Genomic DNA, 26,292 nt, shown 5'->3' with positions numbered 1-26,292 from the left:
GCCTATAATATTTGATACATGGGCTCACTTCAGCAGCACATATACTAAAATTTGAAGATATAATCTGGTCACAAATGGTAAGACTACATTTCAGTTGTATTTCAATCAAATTCACAGATACACCTATCCCACACTCTCACTCCTTGGAAAACCTTATTTTACTCTTTTTCAAAATATCCCTTTCCATTCTTAAATCTCCTAAATAATAAATATGGAAGACAGTTCAAACACAACATGTATAGTTTTGACTGCACTCAAATCAGAGGTTGTAACACTAACCATTATCTTTGGATAACCCTGTTTTCAACTAAAACAATCTGTACACTCAATATTAGACGTAAAGTGGTTGTTACAAAGAGCTTTCAAAGTGCTTTCAGAAAAGCTAAAAGACCCTAGTGCTTTTGCAAGCATTATTAATATAACTGTGTGTTTATATTCAAGACAGGATAATTGGTAAAGTCCTAATGGCTTATATATAGAAGCAAAGAACTAAGTTTCATTATTATATATGATGGCAAAATACTCAAACACACAATTAAAATGTATAATAGGTAATGTGAAATAGGAAAAAAAAAGGGGCAAAGGGGAAGGAAGTGGGAGGGGTAGGGGAAAGGAAAGAAGGGAATGGAATTAATATGAGAAAATGGAAAAATAGGAACAAAATCTTTGTAAATAGGGAGGAATGGAGGGGTTGAAGGGAGGGCTGGGCAAGGGTGAAAAATAAGAACCAAGAGAGATTATGTAAAGGTGCAAATTTCCAACGATGAATGTCATTATATTGTATACCTAAAAATGTACCAATGATTAGAATGAATAATTGATAATGCAAAATAGGAAAAGGTCCAAAGGGGTAGGGGTAGTGGGAGGGGCAGGGGAAAGGAAAGAAGGGAAAGGAAAAATAATGAGAAATGAAAAAAATGGAAATAAAGTCTTTGTAAATAGGGAAGGGTGGAGGGGGTGAAGGGAGGGCTAGGAATGGGGAAATAATAAGAACCAAGATGCATTATGTAAAGGTACAAGTTCCCAATGAGAAATGTAATTGGGTTGTATACCTAAAATGTACCAATAAAAGAATTAAAAAAAAACTTTATCATGAGTAAAAATCCTTAACAAAACCTCCAAGACAACCTTTTTTAAGGAAAAAACTCTAAATTAGGAAAGAATGAAAAGTTACATGAACTTGTATATTTAAACACTCAAATTGATTTCTTGAATACTTAAAGATGCAAATTGACTTAAGAAGCAAAGATTTTGGGAGCCCTAAGACAATAAAGTGATCAGCACAAAGACATCTGTCAGAGTAAGGGCAACCTGAGGTGAAGAATAGCTAAATCTCATGCGATCAGGAACTTAGGCCAGTTTAACTTTTTTTCTTAAGAGGTGACAACCTACTAACACCATAATCTCTCCATTCAGGATGATGACACAGGATTTAATGAGCAAAAGAAAACAACTTAAAACCTTTCTTTTGAGCATGAATGGTCTATTTGACATTGGAATTGCTTTAACTGGTGGCACAATTGGGAAAAGAAACATACATGTGCGTGTATGTGCACACACTTCAAAGCAATGAGTTATATATGCAACAATGTGTTTTTCTACTTAGATACAAAAATGGAATTAAAACCAAGACTAACAACCCTGTGCTAATTAAAGAAAAATGTTTTCTTCCCAAGTGTACCAACACGATATAAAACTGAAAGGGACTGTTTTCCTCTGGATCACACTCATTTATGTTTAAAAGAAGATTTGAGGACGAAGAAACCTGTGACAGAACAGTTGGAGAAAACTGATGGAATCATGCATTGGAAGAAATGCAGATGAGTATATACAAGGATATTATTTTCCCTTGTTAAAATATGTGATAATGGTCTAATAGAGACATGGTTACCTTTACATTTCTTCTCTTCTGTTTGGAAGGTCTGGGCACTTGAGACGCTCTGGTCATTTACATCATCGTGGTCCAGATGGAAGATGGAGTTTGTCCAAGTGGCCGGGATGAGGTGCGGTGATGACTGCTCATTTTTCAGTGTGCTGCGCCTGTCGGAGTGGCTCTTCCTGTGCAGGCAGGCTTCGGACATTCCTACTAGCTTCCAGTCTTGCTCTTCGTCTGGACAGTGCTTCGGTTTGTCCCAGGCTGGAAGGCCATTTTCTGGAGGGTAGGAAAATCATGAGATGCTGAGCCGTTGGCACTGTCAGGATTCTGCTGAGATGCAGCGTTTTGGAAGGCAAATTCTTTCTCAGTTCTTTTGGGCTGACAGTTTTCAGATGCACCCCCACTTGATGGCAGTGATAAGATGCAGAATTTGTCAGCCTTAGGCGTTTAGCCACTATAGTTGCATTGCCTGTTGGAGTAATCAACACATATTCCCCCCTTATTTTTAGTGCCTAGCAAGACATTAGTTCTTTTATGGCAAGACTGCAGTTTTGCTAGTCTCACTTCGACTGCAGTGGCCCCAGAGCAAGTTTACATCAGTTTATGTTACTACTTAGATGGCCATTTGAGGTCTTGAGAGCCCGGGCTGGCTGTGATCTCAGGTCAGATCCTTAGGACATAAAACATCCAGGATACAGCCTTGTTTGACTTGGGTTTTATCACTAATTGCCCTGAGTGACACCTTGTTACTTAAATGGGACGGGCTCATGTGGCCACATGGAGAATGACAGCTCTGCTTTTACATGGAAAGTGACAGCTATTCTTACTACCCCGATGGCAAAAACCCAGGGGGGAAAACCAACAACCGCAAACTAAAAGAACAAATAAAAAAACTGGATCTTACAAACAGAAGTTTTGTGAATGGTTTCAATGTGGTCCCAAGTTGGTAATGAGATCAGATGAAAGGAGGCAGGTGGTGCTTATGCTGTAGGGCAAATGAAGAGTCCTAATTATAAAATGATATGCCCAAATCTCTTTGGCTGGGTTACTACATAGCTAATTATTTATGTATATTATACCCTTTTTATATTGAGTTTATAGGAACTTGAGGGCCGGCTGTCTTGAATATGGGAAACAAATAAAATAATACTATATAATTAAGAATTTCATATATTATCCTTCCCTGATAGCAAATTTTACCTCTTTTATATCTTTACTGTAGGTGGATATAAAGTGTAAAAATAAGCAAGTGTACATATACATATGTAGTTTCCATATATATATATATATATATATACACACACACACACACACACACACATATTATATACATTTAAAAAAGAAGTCTGGTCATCCATATTTTCAGAAATTCTTAGGCCACTGTCAAAATTAGAAAAAATAGACTCCTCTTAAAGTGGTCATATATAGTGATTAGAAGAATATAATTTATATGTGAATTTTCCTTTCTGCTGAAATTACCAAAAGATCATATACATCCACATCTATGTGGGTGACTTATAGAGTCAACTCCGTCCTGACCTGTACTTACCACAGAGAATTTTAAACTGCCTTTCCAACATTTAAAAGGAATTTCAAATTATTTAATAAAGAGATTAAGATGCTTTAGATTTTCATAAACAGCCTCTCTAAAGCTGCCAGGGGTCTTTAGCTGAGTTTTGCCAGGGTAGTTTCTCCCAAACTTTAAAGTGGTCTCACTTTTGGAAGTTGCATTTACACTTCTGAGTCCTTATGTTACTCTGAGACACTTCTGATGTTCATGCACATTCTACTTCTACTCTAGGAGAACACTGAAACCAACAATAAAAAAGCAGCAATCAGCATGTGGTTTATTTGTCATACTAAGTGGAAAAGCTTGCCTAGAAGTAGCTTAATTTAGCTAGTGAGAATACCTCCTTTAAAAACATGTCATGTGCTAGCTTTGGGGGCAACATTTGATCTTATCTGACAAGAGCTCTGAAAATCTGTGAAAAGTAAAGGGCCGTGTGAGGTATTGTATTGGGTAAGTTAAATAAAGATGGGTACTTCCTTTTCAGGGTTTATATGGCATTATTCACTGCATGGTGAATAAAAAATGTTTGGACCGAGTTCTTCCACTTTTCAACCACATTGGCTCCTGCTGCAATTACAGACTCTTATTCTCACTATCCATTTAAAGGAAAGAACAGATTGAGATCTTCAGAGATGTATTGCATTTCAAGATAAACACATCTATCTAGAGCTTATTCAAATACCTATTATCCATGAAGGTTTAAGGTTTTCATGAGCAAAATATAATGTGACTGAATCCAAGGGTTAATTCTGAGCCTAAAGAGATTCATTTTCTTTCTACAGATATGAGCAGCCTTCACATTAATGCATGTTTCTACGGTACCTAGTTTAGAGACCTGGTCTAAATCTTCAGCTATTTGGACCTTGTAAAGCTCAACTTAAGTAATGTGAAAGTTCCCACACTATTTTGTAAGGCCTCCAACATTTGATTTTTCTGCAGAAATTCTTCAACTGCTACTAATTCCCCAGCCTCAACAGAAATTAAGAAGTGCAGCCTAACTGGGTAGTCACTGCTGCCTGGTGAAGCAGTGCTTAGATGAAAGATGCTGAAAAGCGCAGCTCCCCAAGGGGACATTCAGCCTTGAAGCATGGCCCATTACAAATTGCTCAGTAGGCCCCTTGGGCCAGTGAAAAGGGGGTTTCTTCTAAGCAAAGGAGGCTATGTTTGGGGTGAGGCAAGGGATAGGATTGCCTTCCACTTTTCTAAGAAAAGCACTTGAGATGGTTTGGGAAAAGGGCTCCATTCATGGGAGGCATTTACAAGCTTATAATTACTGTCTGTAATTACATTCACAATAATGATATTCAGTTGCTTAATTGGCAGGTTTATTGGTTGGGGCACTTCTGGGAAACCTAGAGTCCTAGTTGAGTCATGGGAAAACTCAACAGGGATTTATTTTAAAAGGATTCTTGATTCTTATCCTCTCTAGAAGTGGGGGCACATGCAAGGCCTATTCCATTCCCTATTCCCAAGGAAGGATGAGACACTCACTACACAAGGGCCCTTAAATCTCCTCACTGGGCATGTGGTCATTGATGAGAACTACAAATCACCTCCACATATGCATAGTAGGCTGTAAAAGTTTTCAGGAATTTTTTGCTATTACTATGTCAAGTATCCATATCCTTTGGTTGCTCCAAAGCTCACACCAATGGGATATTTCTTTTATGAGGTATTCACATCCTAAAGTTTAAGTCAGTAATTCTCAAGCTTTGGTGTGTATCAGAACAATGTGAGGTGCTATAGTTAGGTGAAGACCTAACTTTTTAAATTAGGATGTGGTTTGGGTATGTGTATGTCTGCCAATTTCTCCAGGTGATTGTGACACTTAACAGAATATGAGATCCACAAGACTGAGATAAATTTAAGGCAAGAAAATAAGGTATTGGCAAATTCTGCATAAATGTATTGTCTCTCCACACTCTTTCACACAGCCTCAGAGTAAATTTGATTATTGAAAAATTAATCAATTATTTTGCAGTGTACTGGGTGAAGTATTAAAAGGCAGATGCCCATTGAGTATTATCTTGTAGATTGCAATTATGCATATAAATACTTATTCAAAAAGACTTTCTGAGCATTACCTGGAACTCACTGCACACAATAATGGAAATAACTTTTTAAAGGGAGATTTTAGAAATAATTGTATCTTGTTATTCACATGAAGGGTGAATCTTTTTCCTTAATAGTTCTTAGCTAACTAACATCTGGATTTTTAGAATACTTCATATTCTAGATACCAAGACAACCAGTTTAATTTGTCAGCTATGATACAAATAATAAATAAGTAGAATCAAAGAAAATAGACAAGGATACATGAACTGCAACTAAAGTTACTAGATACACACTGACCTGTGTGTCTCAAGGGAGTTTAGACACAAATGAGTTTTATGACCAGCACTGTGGCTTTCAATGACACCATAATGACCTAAAGGGTCTTTTGCAAAAAGAGAAATAACAATAAATCTCATTAGCCTAACTGCCTGTCTCTGGAAATTCTACTGAAGATGACAGAAAACAAATCTGTCCATCAAAAAGGGAGAATTATACTAAAATATTCAAGTACTTTAGGACACAAAAAGTGAGCTGGTATTTCAGAAAAGAGCTAAAGCCAAGGAAATAGGATTATGACAAAGTGGTCAGAAAAGGGTCAGCTGGGGCCGGGGATTTAGCTCAGTGGTTCTGCTGCCTGCCTCGCAAGCTCAAGGACCGGAGTTTGATCCCCGGTACCAAAAAAAAAAAAAAAAAAAAAAAAAAAGGAAGGGGTCAGCTGAATAGGCTAGGATTTCATGCCCTCATTATAAAAGTGTTTATCTTGCATGAAAAGACCATCAATATTAGGTATCAAGATCCCAAACCATATTTTGTATTTGCGAGATGTGCATATAATATGCTTTGTAAACCCAGGAGGTATGCAGTTAACATTGTATAACATCAGACTATTAGGTATGAAGCCTCTAATTTCTATTTCAATTTTTTACTCCAATCCATATGGTTTAGCCTTGCTGAATTCTCAAACTACATACCTATCAACTAATTTTTAGAATCATGCAGGATAGGAGAATAAAATTTGGCTAAGGATTTACTATGGACCAGGTACTGACCTCCACATTTTTCTGCATCTGCATCTGCTCAAACATGCTAAAATTCAGATAGGCACTTCATCTGTTTTTACCTTGTAAATAGATATATTTTCTGTACTCTCCACATTTTTTTTTTCTTTTCTTTTTTCTTTTTTTGGTACCAGGGATCAAACTTGGGTCCTTGTGCTTGCGCAGCAGGTGGCGAAACCACTGAGCTAAATCCCCGGCCCAGTAGATATATTTTCATTACTGGCCATATTTGATGAGCAGCAATTGACCTATTTATAATTACTGTTTGATTAATACTTTGAAAGTTCTTTAGAAACTATACTTATTGCCTCATTCAGTTACCTTACTACTCATTTACATTCATAACAGCTCTTCCTGTTTTCCTTTGCAGCTTCCCACCATCCATTATCCATGAAACGGCCATAGTGAACTTTTGAAAGTATAAATCAGAGTATATTTAAGGGCTGGTGAAAACCTTCTGATGACCTCTCTTCAATACTGGAATAAGGTCCCCAGGCTTCCTATGGCCCTGAAGGCCCCTGGGACCACCCCACTCTCCTGCTGAGCCCCTCTCAGTTAAGCTCCTCCACGGCTCTGCCACTTGCTCTCTACCCTCCAGCCACAGGAGCTTCTAACATGGGAAGCTCCCCTGGAGTCCCTGCCAGCTCACCAGCAGTGGACTCTCCTGGTTGGCACCTCACTCATTTTCTATAGATCATCTTACTTTACGTTCTCTCCATAATACCAATTACCAACTGGACCTTCCTTCTCTGTCCTCACTGGAAATGCAAACAGCAGGGGAATGGGGACCAACACTGTCATGGTCATTACATGCTCCAGCACTTGGCAAACTTACATGGTGCTTGGCACTATTACATGGGAAAGAAGATATGGACAAAGTTCTTATCCCCATTTCACATAAGTGGGAACTAAATTTAGAAAGTGACATGAATATAAACAATAGGCCACGGCTCAAATCCAGGTCTTCTGACTCTAAAACTGGATCTCCTGCTGTTTAGTTAAAGTTTCTTCTAGTTGCCAGAGTTTATAAACTTTGATCTAGTCTATAAGCCTTTTGAAGGAATGGTTCATTCCTTTTATTTCTTGATGGCTCTGTAAGATTCATTAGAGAGAAAAGAAAAAAGATTCTTCTGGAAGTTTGGAGATGTAAGTTTTCAGTAAAACAATAGTTTATTCCTATTGTTTTGATTATTAAATAATTGAATATGTAAAAATGTTCTGGAACAGTGTGTGGCATCTTACAAGCACTCAATAAAAATAAGGTCTTCATTTTGGTACCAGAATTACCTCTTTCCTTTGCCTCATCATCCAAACTCAAGTCTCCTCTAAATATAATTTTTAAAAAGCATCCCCAATAATGAATAATTGATACTTTGAAATAGGAAAAGGTCCAAAGGGGTAGGGGTGGTGGGATGGGATGGGGAAAGGAAAGAAGGGAAAGGAAAAATTATGAGAAAAGAAAAGAAAAAAAGGAAACAAAGTCTATGTAAATAGGGAAGGGTGGAGGGGGTGAAGGGCGCACAGGTAATGGGGAATAAAAAATGAAAACCAAGATATGTCATGTACAGGTACAAGCACCCAATGATAAATGTAAATATATTGTATATTTAAAAGGTACCAATTAAAGAATTTAAGGAAAAAAAATTAAAAAAAAAAGCATCCCCTGGTTCCATCGCCTGCCTTGCAAGCGCAAGGACCAGAGTTCGATCCCCGGTAAAAAAAAAACAACAAAAAACAAACAAACAAAAAACCCAAAAGCATCCCCAAAAGATGTGACCTTGGTAATTGATTTCTCACTACTCTGCTAATGGCTGACACCCTGAGATGAAATCCATCTCCAAGCATGAGTTGAGTTTTGGAGAGAATGCCTGGAAAATGTTGTGATGCGGTGAAAGGAATAAAACTGGATACCTAGCTGCTGTGAAGAGCAGGTGGGAGAGGCATTTTGGTGAAGTGGCTATTTCCTTTAAGATTGGCCTGACCCTCATCACATTGGCTTGATTTGGTTGGTGGCTAAAAGAAAAAAAAACATAATAAAGACACAGTTTGGTCCTTACTCAACCTTCAAGCTAGAGCTCACTGTTTAAGCTTTGTTGAAGCAATCTACTCAACTCTCCAAACTTTCACAACACTTTCCGTGCACCTCTCTCTCTCCACATACTACCTTTTACCTTGTGATACAACTATTTACATACATGTATACAATTCCCTTATTTTCTGTTGTTTTAACACAATGCATAGCACAGTGTCCTAATTAGCATTTACTGGCCCGTAACAATCCAGTTAACTTTGCAAAGAGAAAATTATTTCCTAGGCACAGACTACTATTTTCTTATCCAAAAGCCACTGGTCTGTCTCAAGGAGGACTCATCACTATGGAAACTCAAGGAAGATTTTCCACTACCGATAGTTTATCCTCTCAGAAATGCTGGGAAAAATGAAAGAGCGTGAGTTTTGCTACGGAAGGTTCTGGCTTTACTATATATTAGGTGTGATTTAGGGCAAATTTCTCTACCTCTTTGGATCTCTTTCCTGAACAAGCCTAGTATTTTTTTATGCCTCTTCTGCAAGGCAGAATTTACCATGTCCTTCTTGTATTGTGACAGTGACGCACACACAGTTTTCCCCTTGGACTCTCATCAGTGTTCCCTTCTCTGTCTCCACAATTCTCAGCACAGTGTCTTAACATTACAGTATCTAAATTAGTATTATTTGGAAATAGCCAAGCATACTAAAGACAGATCTAAATATCCCTGAGGCCGAGAAGGGCACATATAATCTTTTATTTATCCAGGAAATTTTGTTCATTGAGTATAATATGCTCCATGCAAGACAGAGCTGGCCACAGCTTGTTAGTATTGTTAGAGTTGTTAGTGTTGTTAGAGTTGTTAGTGTTGTTAGTGTTGTTAGAGATTTGCATCAAAAGATCACAAATGGATGCTAGCATGCAGCCTCAGACATGTTCTGAGGACAGAGCAGCTAGAAAGGACATCTAGGTATTTCCATCCTTCCTTGTCCCTAGGCTGCGTGAACCAGCCATTTTTACTTTGGCATTTGTATCTCATGGACATTCTACCTACACCACAGGCTTAGCTCTTGGTTTGCTGCCCAGACATTTATCTGGCAAAGAGCTCCACAAAGATCCAGAGTAATTGCTGGTGTTTCAATGCCTCTTTCCAGGACCTCTGTAACACAGATGGGTTCAGTTAGTCTACTAAAATCTGGAATGGGTGGGCTGGTCACCAGCAGGAAGTCATCTTTGTTGTGTTTCCTGATGCCTTTGGATCTGCCCAAGGTAGCTCTGTCTGGCCTGAGAATCTTCTGCAGAGGCCTGAAGCTCAAAGGCCTGGGTAGCCATTTACTTCCATTTATAAAGGTCTCTATGAGGGAATGCTACCATAGTTGATGTCGTAAGACTTGTAAATTTAAAATATTTAGGCAAGGAAGGGGAGACTTCCCCAAAATGGAGAAAAGTCAATTTACTGACTATTTTAAAAGTAAATTTCTCTATTACCACTTTCACAATTTGTGATAGAAGGGCTACCTGATCTTGCAGAGGAAGAATTAGGGTGAAAATAGCTCACCTATTGGTATGAAAATTATACAAGCCAACATGTATGCAAGACCTAGCACTGTGCCAAAGTACAGTCACTGTTCAATATATCCCCTTCCTTTTTTGCTGCTAACAATTATAAAGCTCCTGTCCACAGTTCTCATTTGGGGCAAAGGAACTCATGGGACCCGTGCCCATGCTCCCTCTTTCCATTTCACAAACATTCTGAACCTTCTCAGCTCAGTTTCAGTCCTACACACATGGCCTTCCCTTATTACTCCAGTCCATGATGAGCTTCCCTTCTTGGAAAACAATGGTTTGTTCTAATAGTATGCAACAATTTATTGCATCTAAGATGTTATTGGTATATGTTAGTATTCCCAGTATGAAGACTGGGAGGAGATACTCCTGATACTGTAACACTACTATATTATTACACACTACCAACTTGAGATTTGGCTACTTTGGTATTCTCCATAATTTAAACCTGCAAAATGGAATGGAATATTCTGGCTATTATAGTCACAAGAAGGCTTGGGTTATAGCTGGGGAGGAGCCCTTCCAGGACACTGGCTTCTAAAGGAATTGGCAGTAGGGAGAATGAGAAAGGAAATCTTATTCCAGTATAAAGATACTTTAATAATAATACTTACGTTAATAGCAGCTAAAATTTATTGAACCCTTACTATATGGCAGGCTACTAGTCTAGGCGCCATAAATAAAAATTACTATTAACTGAGTACCTACTATTGCTAGGTAGCATTGTAAATACTTTCCATACATGACTATACACAGAAACACATTTCTGTCATTTCAACCAATGAGGAAATAATTGTGTATGGTGACATGTGTGTGTGTGTTGGGGGGGGGGGAGTTCACTTATTCCTGTATTATTTAGAATGCAATGCTATGTACCATAATTATGCATTCACTCATTTAGATTTCTGAGCTCCTGAAGAGCTGAGGACTTGGCTTGTTTAATTTTATGTCCTTATGTCTGACATGGAGCCTGGGACATCATTTGTTACATCATTATCTTAGTAGAATCAAGTTAAACTCAGCAACTCTCTACCTCCCTTCCTCTCCTCTGTGGCCCTGTGGAAAACAGGAATTGGTGAAAAAAATCCTTCTTTCTCTTTGCTCAGCTAAGTACCTTCTCTCGTACCTGTATGATTTTCCCCAAACTTCTCCCTTCATTTTGTCTCCTTTCCAAGTGCTAAGTATCATGGTTATTTCAAGGTACAGAGCAAAGGTCTCTGAAGAAACATGACAAGGGCTTGCTGGTAAATAATGAAGTTCTGCTTATATTCTGATTGAATGAATGAATCAAATGCTGGGGGAGCAGTAATGTGCTCAAACATTCTGATCAGGGTGCACTCATCTCAAGAATACCTGTGCTGCTTTGCTCCCGAGCTTGTATTATCTGTGAGGGTTCAGTCTTGCCCAGTTGCTGAAATATCTTCTTGTAAGCAAAGTCTTGCAAAACTAGCCTCTTTGTTCAGGTAGCCTGCTTTCCATTGCTATATGGTTTTGTCTTTCTTTAACTGAGTTCCTACTAATTTTCCCTCTTGTTGGGACTGGACTTTTTTGTCCCTGTGTACAGGTGAATTTAAGTTTGCTATCACAGAGAGTTTCTCTTATTTCATTGGCAGGGATTCTCAGTCCATTAAGTGGGTGAGATTTGGGACTTGCTATGAGACAAACAAATCTTTTCCTTATCTGGCTGCTCCCACTTCTCTGGTTTTCCTAGGCAGTCACTATCCTAATGAAAAACAGTCATCATGGACACAGAAACCTCAAATAATTATTCTGAAATCGGAAACTACACTGATAATCTTTACAATAAGTGAAAACCATTAAAATTTTAAAAGTGTATGTTTCGAAAGTTTATGTGGGATGCACATTAATCTCTTGTAACATGTGACCTGAAACAAAGTTTAAAAAAATGAAACAATATAACATGTTCAAAGATGGTGGAAATTCTACTTATTAGCATGAAAATATGACAGTGACTAGATTCATGGGGAGCTTCTTAAAATCATTTAACTAGATAAAGAATAAGTGACAGTTGGAGCACTGAGCAGAGGCACCAAAGGCAGAAAAAGTATTTTCTGAAGGACACAGAGGAATCCTCCCATAGGAATGGTTGTTTAGTTTTCCATCATTCACACTGGATTTAATCAGAGAATCCTCAGGTTAGATTACTCAAACTTTTAGTTAATTACTCTAAAGGCCACAGAGATTCCATTTAGGAGATTACAAAAGCTACAGCTGTTGCAGAAACATTCATATTAAAGAGCCACAAATGCACATAAAAGGGAACAGATGTTTATTGGTAGGATTAGATTTCTCCTGTATGAAGTTCAGAGGATAATATTTATTGTTGTTGTCAGTCTGAACCCACAGTTTTGAAAAAACATAAGGTAGTGGCCCCATTTTATGTTCCCAAACATGAAATACCCCTTTCAAAGTAGGAAATACATGTGGATCTTTTCTGACTTTGGAAACCAGGACTAAGGTATAATTTGTGGATAAAGAGCAAACTTTGAGTCTTATAATTTCTCAAAAATAAGGCAAAATGTGGCTCTTAAGTAATCAGACCAATTTTATACATCATACTATAAAAGAAGTCTCATTACTTGGCAGAAAAACACATATTCTTTCAATAAATTACACTCAAGAGATTAACAAAATGAACAAAAATGTATCCTATAAATATCAAAACAAATCTCCAAGTTGTTCCTCCTCTGGGTTTCCGTAGAATCTGAGAACCTGAGTTCTTTGGTTTTTTTCCTTCTTTAAGAAGATCAGCATAGGTATTTCCTTCAGTTTAGAAATATTCCATCTGGAAAACTTTGGGTTTTTCTCTCATTTGGGAGCAGAGAGGCTCTGCCACATTAAGAAATCTGCCTTATTGCTTTTGACTACAAGTGAAGCTTCTAGGGGTGAGGGCTCCTTGAGAACAGAGCCTTCGGGGAAGTTTTAAAGCCCTCAAGCTAAATACATCAAAAGCACAGTGCACCAAACTGGCCCTTGTGAGTGACACAATTACCCACGAGGATTTCAGTACATTTCAGTTCCGAGAGGAGGGTCTGGTTTGTGTCTGCACATGTCTTGCCCCAATAGCAGCAGAAGAGGGGAGAATTAAGTCGTTTTCTACCTGCCTGTCTTGTGGATGAAAATCTAGCACCGCAGATGTTTCAAACTGCTTGGAATCAGCTGTTCTATTTTTATGGTACAGGAGAGTAAGAAGAAATAGGTAGGATTTCTATAGTCTTTTTCATGGCTTTGTGTATTTCTTTTCCTTAACACTTTCAATTACTTAAAATAGAGTTGGTGAGGCTGGGGCTGGGCAGAAGTTCCTGCAGCCTGGCCTTCTCCATGTGACTGGCCCAGCTAGGGCCCTGTGTGTCCCACGGCCCCTCCAATCCTCACGGGCCTGTAAGTAGCTAGGCCTTGTCACCCTAAGTGTCACCCGAGGGCTTGGAGAAACCAGAGTGAATCAGAAGCCGCGCTTTCGTTCAAGTCCCCGGTAACTGAGGTGCCCGCTCTGTCTCAGGGGTCGTGGTCTCCACACTGAGGAGGTAGAACTGTTAAACATGTGGCTGTCCAATTTAAATTTTGGTGCGATTTCATATTTATAGAGAAGACCTATGATTTTCCTTTTCAGGAATGAGGGGGAAATAGTATTTGATAAATTATAAGTTAGGGAAAGCAAATACCAGAAAGAATGTCTTCATTTTCTATATGGTTAACTGGTAAATTTGGTTCATGAAATGGAAAAATCCAAACACCAAGATTTGTGAATATAATTTCATCTTTTTGGGGGAAGGTTTTCCTCTTTACATAAAACCAACAAAATAATGAAAGTAAGCTAACATTTTATGTGCGCTTACTATATGTCGGGAACCTATTCTGCTCACTTTCCATTTTACCTTCAAAATAGCTGTATGAGGCAGTCCTAGCATCCTCACTTTTTAACAAGCATGCTGAGGCACAGAGAGGTTAAACAACTTGCCTAACGGCACACAGTGAATAAATGGCAAAGTCAAGATCCAAGCCCATGTTGCTGTAGCTGACCACCCTATACTTCTACTTCTTTATGGGAAGCCAATACCCAGTGACTCAGATTATCATTACAGGCAAAAGAACTAAATTCCCCATGCTCGAAAGTGTAGTCAGAGTTTGAAATAACAGAAATAAGCCTCAGAGAGGTCATATGCTTGCTCCAAGTCACCCAGACAGGGGAAGAGCTGGAATGGGTCTTTGGGGCATTGGTTTCATGCTCTTTTAGTTAAAAGCATATGTTTTTTGGTATATAACAAGGATTTACTGCTTAATCTCAATAACGTTTCAAATTCTGACATGTTCACTCTATACCTCAAAAACTAAGAGCTGTTTTTTCTAGGTAAAACTTTTATAATTTTCTTCCAGTAAATTTACTAAACAAGAGACGGTTGTGTATGGAGGGATTCTGTGTCCCAAACTGGCTGTCGATGATTTTTAAAAAGGCTCGTGTTTATGGTGGGCTCTGCCTCCAAATGGCCAAAAGATTTGGGAAGAAGACAAAACAAAAATAAACAAAAACCAATCAAGGTAATGAAGTACTGATTTGTTTTTTAGTTGCCTATTTGGAAGGCTAAAAGGTCAGCAAATCATTTAGAACAAGAGGATAATTTCATTTTGTGCTTAGGACGCTGAGAGCTGAGACTTGGAAGATGGTCTACTATGTGCCAGACAGGGCACATGCTGTGTTTCACTGGCCCACTACTACGCTGTGAGGGAGGTGCTGTTTTTACCTCCATTTTACTGGTGAGAAAACCCTGGCTAAGAGAGCTAAAGGTGTCACCCAAAGTTACAGAGAGTGACAAAAGCTGTTGTCCTGACCCCTCTGCTACATTTTGCAGGGGAGACACCAGCAGCCCAGAGTGAAGCATTTGCCACAGTCCCCAATCGAAGGGGTATACTTGTGCCCAGAACCCTCATTAAATCAGGTCAGTGCCCTGATGGCAAATGAGAACTTCCTGTCACTAAGATGCGCTCTTAGCAGGGATATTGCTTTGAAAAAGGTTCCTCTATTTCGTCAAAAAACACCAGTGTGAGAAAGAAAAAGCTCTCCTTCAAAACGAATAGAGTCAAGGGGCCTATTTATTTAGATATATACTAAAATTATTATGTCCAGATTAACAAGCTTGTCTCATTTTGAGAGACGTTGATGAGAACATTGATGCTTATGGATTTGAAAACCATGATTTAAAAATAAAAAGTCATAGCTTAAAATACAAACATTTTCAGCTTTATGTAATTCTTTGTGTAATTCTCTGGCCTGAGATTTTCTGACCAATTAAATAGTAACCAAATGAAGAAAAAACACTGTGCTGCTAGTAATTATCTTGTTTGTTCTGGTACATGTCCACAGATGACAACTTCTGTTGAAATGGCATCATCCATGTGCTCTCCAACCTCACTGTTTCCCTCCTGTTCTTTCACTGCTCTATTTATTTAGGTTGACATGGTAAATTAAGTTGAAGATGTAGTGAACTGAGCCAAGCTCGAAACACAGGGCAGAGAGGACAGTTTGCTTTCTGGAAGGCCTCCTTACCACATCAATTCTAGGGATACATTTGCCTAGACAGATGAGAAAATGGGGAAGGAGGGACTGCCGAAGTGCAGAAGCCACTCTGGAAGAAAAATCTTGTTCCTGCAGATTACCTCCAGGAGAGGATTACAGTGGACCCTCAAGTTATGGCCAGCCTGACATATGAACGAGTTGGTTAATTAGGTTAATGGAAGATTCATCTGCCTCTTGCTATCTATAGCATGTACCCAGGTAAACATCCAGATCTCAGCTGTATTGACTTAGAAACAATTTGATTTACAACCTGCCCTCGGGAACCAATTGAGTTCGTAAGTCAAGGGTCCACTGTGGTTGGTGGCACTGCATATTACCTCAAAAAGAAAAAAAAAAGATTCAGAGACTTCAGTTACTATGCACCTGATGGAGCTGTCTCCAGGCTGATAGACCTCACCCAATATTTTTTTGCCTCCCTGGGGACAGCTGGCAATGTTTGGAGACATTTTTGGTTGTCCTAACTTTGAGAGTGCTTGTATGCTACTGGTACCTAGTGGGTACAGGCCAGGGAAGTTGAGAAAACCTGCTGCAGGGAAAACTGTGAGGTGAGTGGGTTCTCATGGTTCTGATTCAAAGTGCTCTTTCTCTGACCTCAGAGAACTGCCAGGCATAGGAATTTCTTGTCTATATTGCTATCATTTTCTCCCCACCAATCAGCATGTCTCATTTCTGGAGGGAAAGTCTGATTGAATTAATATGCATGGGAGTATAAATGACTGATGGATTCAGTGCTAGCAGGAACATTTGTATTTAAGTGACTTACTAATGTAATCTAAAGTCAGCTATGATCAATGGAATTTTAAGCCAGGGTTCCATAATAACAGGGACATATATTTTTGGTAGATGGGAAAGATGTTGGAATTTATAAAGCATCGCTCATTTTGTAAAGTCATATCTAAGACATCTACGATGTGCCTGTGGACTATGATCATGAGTACTTTTTGCTTGTGAGCCATGATTTGCACTTGGTATTGATCACAATTGCTTTCCAGCAAGGAAAGAAACACTGTAAGAAACTTTGTGCCCTCAACAAACCTTATTTTCATTTCCCTTCATTGCTAATGTTGACTTGAGGGTTTTGATATGATGGGGCCCATTTGCTAGGTATCTGAAATGTCTTGTCACTGGAAATCTCAGGCTGTCTTCATTCTGGACTGCTGTGAACCCATTTTTGAGTGAGATGCTGAGTAGGCTTTTATCTAAAGCAAGTGAAGCAGACAAAGCTTGAGCAAAATAATTTTGCTTGAGCAGAGTAATTTCTTCTTATTTTCAGGTTTAGAAATGGAAGGTTTTATTCTTCTTCATGCTAGCTTATGATGGTGCAAAACAAAGGGACCCTATGTTGGCCAACTAATACAAGGGTGACTTTATGAATCACCTCATCTTGTCCTCCAGACTGTTTTTTGACCATCAGCTAGGAACATGTACAGCAAATTCATATGCAGAAATAGTCCATGCTGGTTTCAGAGGCAAATTACCTAGCTCAGTTCGTCCTGGTCCAGTGAGCTCCGAGTGGTATAATTCAGACAATAGCAGGGGCTAAAAGGGACCTTGGGGCCACACCAGTTCAACCACTTCACTTAACAGAAAAGGAATCTGAGGTCCAAGAAGGTGGCATGGTTTGATCAAGGATACTTGGACAGTTACAAGGAAAACCAAAGCCCCCTGACAGGCATGCTGAATACTAATACACTATTCCACCAGCAGCCTCCCACACAGTGCAGGGAGAGCTGAGCACAGGATGGAGTGAAACTGGGTGAAGGCAGATGGCCCTTACCAGATGAAGCAACTTTCTTATTTCTGGAACTAGCAGTCCCTATCTTCTGTGTTTCTAATTTGTCCTTAGCAGTTGATGATTTAGGATCAAGTGATATAAGGCTGAAATGTTCAGGCGATTCCTTGTGCCAGAATAACTGCTACTTTCTAAGACAGTGTGTTCCTGGGAAGTGGTAAACAATAGCATTCTATAAGAGAGAGCACAACCCTGGGAATGTGTCATGGTGCAAATATTCAGGGTAGAGGACAGTCATGAAATGATCTAAGAGTGGCAAGTAGACACTCTTAGATGGCTAGAGGCAGAGAGACAGACTAGGAAGTGTGTTTGGTGAAATTATCAATAGAATGAGTGAAGCTGTCCCAGGCACAGGAACCTTGACCTCTAGCCAGTTTAAATTTTGGCCAGTGCATATGAGATCAAAGGCCTTTATTCAACTGATTTGTGGCACATGGAAAATTCTTGTGAAAGGTTTGGGCTTGACAGGGTCAGGAAGCAAAGAATGTTCTTAATCTTGGAAATTGGGAATCTTACCCAGGCCTCTGTTGAACATGCTCTGCACTGAGTTACACGGAAAGGAGAGAAAACCTATGATGGATACAAGTGCCTTGTCTGAAAACACAAATTAGCCAATCTTAGACCTGCTCAGTATTTCCCAAATTCTCTTGAAAGAAGGGGCTGGACAAGGACCACACAGAAAAGGAACTTTAGAAAATCCTTGCCTGGAAAGGAAGAAACAATAAAATCAGATTACTGTGGAGGGAGTCCAGCAGCAAAAGGTCCCAGAGAGTTCAGTCATAGACTTTCAGTGGCATCACAAACATCCAAAAGGAATATTTAAAATTAATGGGTCATTCTCAAGGATTAGATCTGGAAAAAAGAACGGAAGATCCATTTCGGAATCAGATCTGTGCTATTTTCTTTTTGGACTGTGAAGTGGGTTGTTCAGGAAAGCTGATGGCAACTGGGTAATAAATTTATCCTCTACTGTGTTTGAAGCAAGATAACAAGACAGGTGCATTTGTTTTCTTAGGCTTTCCTGGCAGGGGAGGTGCATTTGACCTGCAGAACTTGTGGCGGTAGATTGCGATAATGGCATCTATCATTTGTTAGTTGAGGCTCACATTGTTCCACACATGTGCTAAGCACATTCCATTATTTCTTTTGACTCTCACACTAATACTGAGATAAATAACAGTCAGTTCCATTTTCCAGATGAAGAAACAGTATTAAGAGAAAGCAAGTCGTCCAAGGTCACAGCTGGAGAGCTGGAGTCACACTGGACTCTTTGTGGGCCCTGACGGGCTCTGTTGCATTAAGGGGTTTGGGACATAAAAAATGGCTAATGTAGGGCGGAGCAGAGTCAAGATGGTAGACACATTCCTGGTATGATGACACAGTACCCTCATTATTTCCTCCCTGTCAATTCTATTCTGCATTTAAAACAAAAAGATAAAAGGAAATAGAGAGAAAACAGAGCTTCATGGAAAGAATGAAGGAAGAGAGTAAAACATAGGTAGGCTATCAAATAAAACAAGTATAAAAGTCCTCTTTCCTGTTTAGAAATCACAGGAAACCATAAAACAGAGCTAAGGGACAAGAAGGAGCTGAGAAGAGTAAGAGGTGAGGCTTTCTGGGAGGGGCCTCAGCCGGAAGACAGATGGAGCCGTATTGTTTCTTCTTTGTCTTGAGAGCCTTGCATGCCCTTCCTGACCCATCAGGAAGCAGGAGGGGTCACTGCAGCTCTCAGCAAGCCACTCACCATCTCTGAAGGCCTCCTCCTGTGGTTGTAAAGTGAGATTAGCAATGTACAGGTCACCAGCCTTGAGGAAGGCTCTCTACTCTGATGTTTCTCTGAGACTGAACAAGTATTTGTTTGCAGCTCAAATTATTATGTTTCAAGCCTATGCAATTGAAACATCCAATTTCAAATAAGAACAACTAACACATTTCCCGTTTGACCTATGCATCTTACAGGTACATTGTTATTCACCAGTTTATTCTAGATGGAACTTCTAGGGATAAAACTGTCTTCACAGTCTAGCTGCACAGGGATGAAAAGGAAAGAGAAAGAAATACCTGTTATGCGCTGGATCTGGAATCTCCCCCAAAACACTCCTGTTCTCAGAGTGGGTGCTTTTGGAAGTTGATTGGATCATGGAGGTACTATGGTTATTGATAGAGTCTTCCACTGGAGATTTAAGCCCCTGAGTGTGCCATCGGGGCATGGGGCCTGGTTGGCAGACAGATGACTCGAGTGTGACTGGAAGGGTGCATCTCCCTCCTGGGTCCTCCCTTTTCTCTCTGCTTCCTGGCTGCCAGAACATTAGACTCTTCTACCATGCTATTTCTGCCTTGGAGCTGGCTGACCATGTACTGATAATGAGAGCCAAAGTACGTCTTTTCTAAGTTTTGGGTGACAGGTATTTTGTCCCAGCAATGGGAAAGCAACTAAGACACAATGCTATCCAAATTCAGGGGAAGTAGAAGCACTGATATTTACTGAGCATCTGCTGGTGATAACAACTGTACACAGCTCAGTGACCCAGGCTCTGTGCCTTTTGTCCAATCTCAACTCTTTCCCAACAGTGAACTCTAGGACTTGATATGTACAAGGCACTCAATAAATGTTTACTGACTGATTTAAGTACAGTCTCACCACAAGTCTAGGATGCTTTCTGACCCCACTTTACAATCAGGAAATTGAGATGCTGAGAGCTTAAGCACCTTGCTCAAAGTCACTAAGTAAGTAGCAAACGGTGGATTTGAACACAAACTCCAAAGTCTGTATTCTTTCACGACATCATGCTAATTCTAGAAGTGACTCTAGTTACTAGCTCTAGTTCTTTTCTAAAGATGGGAAAAACAGGCCACTGAGTGAATACTACCTGGGGGAGGGTCAGATAACTGAAACAGACATTTTTAAACAAAAAAATCACTTCATTATAAAGACAAGCACCTCCTGAACTCACATACTCCCATTGTATTAGCATGAATTTGTATAGCTCCTTGTAACATGTGTTCATAACCAAAATCTGTGTATTGTGTAGTTACTGGAACACTGGACTGAATTTCTCATCCTCCCTAGTAGTAAGATATGGTCATGTGATCAAGATCTAGCCAATGGAATGAATGAAAGCACTGGGCTGGCCTATAAAACACCTCTTATGTGTTTCCTTCTTTTTTCTCCCTTCTTCTATTGAATAGAGAAAATTCTGAAGTCCATAACATGCATGGGGATATTAAGAAGGAAGGAACCTGGGTCCCCAAATGATTCTGACAAATATCTCATGTGCCAACTAAGAACAGATGGCACAGGTATTATGACATAAATAAATTCTGATGTATGAAGTCACTGAGATTTAAGGGTATTTGCTTTCTGGTATTGCAACAGAGAATATTATTTTGCTAATATATGCTGTATGATTCTAAATAATTTTCTATCATTAAGTACTTTACAAATCTGATTAGTCAATGGACATTTAAGAAGTGTGACGTATCACCTATGACAACAACAAAAGCATCTGTGTGATGTGTTGCTGTGTGGCCATATTCATGTTACTTTAAATCTGTCAGCTTAATTTTTCCATCTGAAATTTCAGGGCTGGTCTCTAACATTCCTTCCAATTCTAAACTTCTACAAGATGTTAAACTTCTCAGTTGTTAAGAAGTCTGTGATTTATTGAGTGTGAGTTCCTAAAAGATAAGGACAATTCTTTATTCATGTTTATATGCCCAGTGGCCAATTTCTTGGTTGCTCAAAAAGTGTAAAGTTTAATTAGAATTTTCTATTGAAAAACTCAGAGAATTTGTTTTGATTTATGTCAATAATTTCTTGAGCTAATTTGGAGCATGGTATCAAATGACTGAAATTCTCATGAATATTTTCATTATGTATACTGAGTATGATTATTTTCATTATGTGCTACTGGGTATGATAGGGTATTTTATATTCATTACATAGACTTAATCTTTGATTTTATAATAACACTGAAAGACTTTTTGATTAAAAGTAATGCCAAAGTAATTTGTATTCTGATAGCTTCATTTATAGTTCTATTTAGCTAAATGATACAGGATTATAATTCCTACATAGTGTTAAAAATTTGGGTGCAAGTATATTCAGAATTTCTCATTCAAATGACCCTTAAGGACCATAAAAGCAGTATTGGGGGAAAACATGAGAAATTTTTAAAAATTGAAAAAGCCCAGGGGAAATTATACTATAATTTGAAGAAGCCTATGCCATTTTCATAAGAAATCTTATTCTTTCTGGTTTTGAAAAAGATAGAGAAATTACTCTATTTATTTATGTAGTATGGGAATACTATTGGTCATTTCATCTTGTACATACATCAAAAATATCAGATTAGTAACCAAATATGTCTTTGCTTACTAGGTTAGTGAATTCTATTACTTAATAAATGCAGATTTGGCAGATAAAGTGTTTAAAAGCACAGGGTTCAAGGGAGCTGTGTGTCAAGGGAGTTGTAAGTGAAGGAGGAAGTCAGCAGAAAATATTAGGAACCACAATTTGACACTGGACAAATAAAATTGAATTACGAGAAATCAGTGATTTTCTTAAGCCTCTTTTTTATCATGGGCAGCAGGGAGATACACATTTTCTCCCATTTTCTGCTATCACTTCCCACATGATGTGAGCACATCATGCTAAGTCTTACATGCTGGAGAGTGCTGAGCAGCCAGCAAAACACTGTGGATGGTACCTTTGCTTTGCCTGGCATCAGGATTAATGTCTGTTAAAAAAGGGAGCAATAATAATGCCCACACGCATTTTAAGATGCTTAATTTATCAGGCACTGCAGCAAGGAAAAGATCGTATTAAAATTTACTTCCTTTTGCATGAATTGTTTGCTCCAAGTCTTTTGTTTAGCTTACTCTTGCATTAAAATATCTTTTCATAAAAGGGGCAAAGGGGAAGGAAGTGGGAGGGGTAGGGGAAAGGAAAGAAGGGTATGGAGTATGAGAAAATGGAAAAATAGGAACAAAATCTTTGTAAATAGGGAGGAATGGAGGGGTTGAAGGGAGGGCTGGGCAAGGGTGAAAAATAAGAACCAAGAGAGATTATGTAAAGGTGCAAATTTCCAATGATGAATGTCATTATATTGTATACCTAAAATGTACCAATGATTAGAATGAATAATCAATAATGCAAATTAGGAAAAAAAGGTCCAAAGGGGTAGGGGCAGGGGAAAGGAAAGAAGGGAAAGGAAAAATGACGAGAAATGGAAAAAATGGAAATAAAGTCTTTGTAAATAGAGAAGGGTGGAGGGCATGAAGGGAGGGCTAGGAATGGGGAAAAAATAAGAACCAAGATGCATCATGTAAAAGTACAAGTTCCTAATGAGAAATGTAATTGTGTTGTATACCTAAAATGTACCAATAAAAGAATTTAAGAAAAAATAAATAAATAAATAAAATAAAAAATAAAGGTACTTCTAGTTTCTCTCTTCAGAAAAAGGAAAGACCTTGCATCGTATAGAACATCCTTGTAGAAAATCCTAATCAGACTGCTACTTTTGAATGTGTCATGAAGAGAAAACATGAATTATGAGAAGGAGTTAAGCAAAGCTAAAGCTTTGCTTCCCTGCAAAACAACCTTCTTAAAAGTGCAAATGGCCAGGTATGTCTGTTTTCTCCATTGTAGAAAGGTAATTCTACTGTTTCCCAACAATTGAATTAACAGTTGGGGAGAGCCTACCGTGCAATAGTACTGCCTCATTGTGGCTAGCCTATGCTGTGCCCATGCTTCAGACTTGGTGTTAAGTGATTTATAGAAATCTTACAATATCACCATTATCCTCTGAAAAAAGTTCATCATTTTCAGCATGAGGATTTTTTTTTTGTGATACTGAGGATTGAACCCAGGGCCTTTGTACTGAGCTGCATCCCTTTCCCTTTTGTGAAAGTGTCTCACTAAATTGCTCAGGCTGGGTTCAAACTTTCAAATTTGTGATCCTCCTGCTTCAGCCCCCCAGAGTTCTGGGATTACAGCTCTGTGCTACCATGCCTGGCTCAGCATGGGGACTTTTAAAAGCTCCCCAAAGGAGTCAAATGTACAGTCCAGGATGAGAACGATAACCCTGAAGGTATTATGAACCAGAGGGCTGCATTTAGTAACAGAAGCTGTTTAATTTATTAAAAAATTAAAAATTCCTCCATAACTGAAAGAACTACACCACTAAACATAGCTCACTAAAGGAGTATGAAATTACCAGATGTGGTGGTGCACACCTGTAATCCCAGCACTCTAGGAGGCTGAGGCAGAGGGATTGCAAATTTGAGACCAGCCTGGGTCTCATTTAGTGACTTAGCGAGATCCAGCTTCAAAATAAAAGAAAATAAAATGGGCTGGGGATGTAGCTGGGTGGGAAGGCCCTGGATTCAGCCCTAGTACCACAAAACAAACAAAAATGAAAACAGAAGCAGCAGCAGCAGCACAGAATCGCATTTTAAGCTCATGGTTATAGAATCACTTACAAAAGAATTTGTGAGACAGAAGTAAATTTCCTCTTGACTGCTCCATTTCTTCCTTGAGCAATGCTGCCCTAGTAATTCCTTCCTGGAGGGCTTTTTCGATCCTTTGAATTGAAGAGGTCACTACAGTGATGGGCCATTTAGATAAGGGAAAGTGCTGACACCCACTGGCTAGTTTCAGGCACAGTGGGGTTATCTTTCAAAGATAATAGTAACAGACATCCACATAATCAGAAGGGAAAGGATCATTAGTTACATTTCAGTTTGTGATCCTTGGCCGTTCGTTCTCAGCCTAGATCATGGAGTGATAGTTTAGATGTGTTTTGTAGATACTCAGAGGCTCAAACTCACATTTTCTAAAACACATCCAGTGTGTGTGTGTGTGTGTGTGTGTGTGGTGGGCCACTCTAGATCAGTGGTTCTCAACTTCTGTGTGTACCAGAATCATCTGGAAAGTTATTTAGGCACACACAGGCCCTGCCATTTGGCATTATATGAGGGTTGCTTTTTGTGTTTTAAATACATTGCCCAGTGATTCCGATACCTATCACCAATTTTTTTTTTTTCTTTTTGTACCAGGGATTGAACTCGGAACCTTGTGTTTTTGAGGCAGGCAGCGGAACCATTGAGCTAAATCCCCGGCCCCCTATCACCAAATTTGAGCATAACCAAATTTGAGTTCTGTCCTTAGCCCTGGATGCACATTAGAATCAAGTGAGGAGTTAAAAACCCAAAAATGTTAGAGGCTGCTCCTTGGACCTTTAGACTGAAATCTCTAGGGATGGGCACAGGCTTTAGTGCTTTTGAATTACTTGCCAAGGGCAGCCAGGGTTGAGAACCTTTGTGTTTAAATTGCTGTTCTCAGACTGGGTCATACTTTAGAATTTACCTGGAGTATTTTAAAAGAATCCTGAGTCTCAGGTCCCACCTAGAGATTCTGACTTAGACGGTCTAGGGTGCAATGGACATCAGCCTTTAAAAAGCTCCCAGGGTAATTCTAATGTGTAGCCAAATTGGAGCAGGGCAAAGTTAGGTCTTCTAAAAATGAGACAGGTCTGCTTCAATAAGCTGAAGAATGACTGCTTAATGCATGTGCCTCAGAAATTCAGTATGCATAGTATCATGACACAGATTAAGAATTTCAGGTAAGGGCAAAAAAATCAAATCCAAACAACAACAAAAAACCCATAATCAATATTTGAAGTCATTTAACTCATAGTTTCCTAAGATTTGGGAATTGATAGTTCAAAAACTTAATAGTTCACCTTTGGCAAGTGACTTCACCATGTTGGCCTTCACCTGCCAACACGTAAACTGTGAAGCTTAGAGAAAATGAGTCCTGGTTCAGCTCTAGCACCAGGACAAGAGGCCATCTGCACTCTGAAGGCTTAGGAAGTTGGAGCCCTGCACTGGCTTCCTTTTTATAGCACGAATTCCAGAGTGAGAATGTCACCAAATCTAAGACTTGAAAGAAAAGGAAAGATCGATAAAATAGGAGCCTGGAATTTTTCAGTTGGGGATGATGGCAGGTGGTGGTGGCATACAAAAATAACTCTCGGCTCTTTGAAAAAAAAATAACACCATAAATTCATTATGAACTAAATTTTTGTTGGGAAAATTATTTTCAATTCTTTTGAAAGAATTTGCATCTACATAGGTGCAGCTGCTCTGGTCTTTGACAGCATCTGGGAGCACAGAGAGGAAGATACATCCTGACATGACAGAACCCTGTTTTGATATAGCTGTTGTTTGTCAGTGTTAGTAGAAGTCAAATAAAGATGGGGTAGGCCATTCTTGATTATAGAGGGCTTGGAGGCTGAGTGTATCAAAATGGGGATGGACATAGAGGGATGGTCCTAGTGGGGGTGGCAATCTTAGAGGAGGGGTGGTGATGATGATAGAAAGAGGATGTTTTGGTAGGATGCAGGGATGGTGTGGCTAGCGATGGGGCAGGAGAAGAAGCTCAACATTATAAAGGGTGGCTTCCAGGAAGAATGCAGGAGCTAAAACAATTTTTCTTCACTCTCCTCCTCTCATATTTTATTCTCTATAAAGCTCTGTCCTTTGATATTTTCAACTTCCCGATCACCTGGCTGCAGCTCAAGATTGGAAACTGAAGTTATTTTACAAGCAGTTGTCTATGAGTCTCCAGGTGTTTGAGAGCAGTCTTTCACTGACTAGAGTTGGTTGGATTTCATTAATGTGGTGTTTTTCAGAAAGCACCCATTTTTCTACAGGAAGTTTCTCCTCCAGCAGAAGATCAGGAAGTTAAAGGC

General features: G+C 39.2%; 1 protein-coding gene across 39 annotated transcripts in view; it reads right to left on the bottom strand.

Moving 5' to 3' along the window:
- The window catches only part of Thrb (thyroid hormone receptor beta), a 384,335-nt gene that overhangs the window by 81,628 nt on the left and 276,415 nt on the right, over positions 1-26,292 (bottom strand). For 31 of the 39 annotated variants that reach the window (XM_004857771.3, XM_021238678.2, XM_087181456.1 and 28 more), the window contains one exon: positions 1,892-2,152. The exons of 2 other annotated variants lie outside the window; for them this stretch is intronic. In XM_004857771.3, coding sequence (XP_004857828.1) covers positions 1,892-2,152 — 261 coding nt within the window. Of the gene's footprint in view, positions 1-1,891; positions 2,153-2,780; positions 2,862-8,470; positions 8,573-26,292 lie in introns of all 39 variants that reach the window. 6 more of the 39 variants (XM_087181469.1, XM_021238677.2, XM_087181459.1 and 3 more) reach the window with 2 other exon arrangements.

The sequence above is a fragment of the Heterocephalus glaber genome, unplaced genomic scaffold (genome assembly GCF_053883595.1).
Source record: "Heterocephalus glaber isolate CG9 unplaced genomic scaffold, H.glaber_assembly_v1.0 deba00001472, whole genome shotgun sequence".
Taxonomy (NCBI): Eukaryota; Metazoa; Chordata; class Mammalia; order Rodentia; family Bathyergidae; genus Heterocephalus; species Heterocephalus glaber.
The sequence above is the reverse complement of the archived record's forward strand: the minus strand, read 5'-3'. Positions and strand labels throughout refer to the sequence as shown.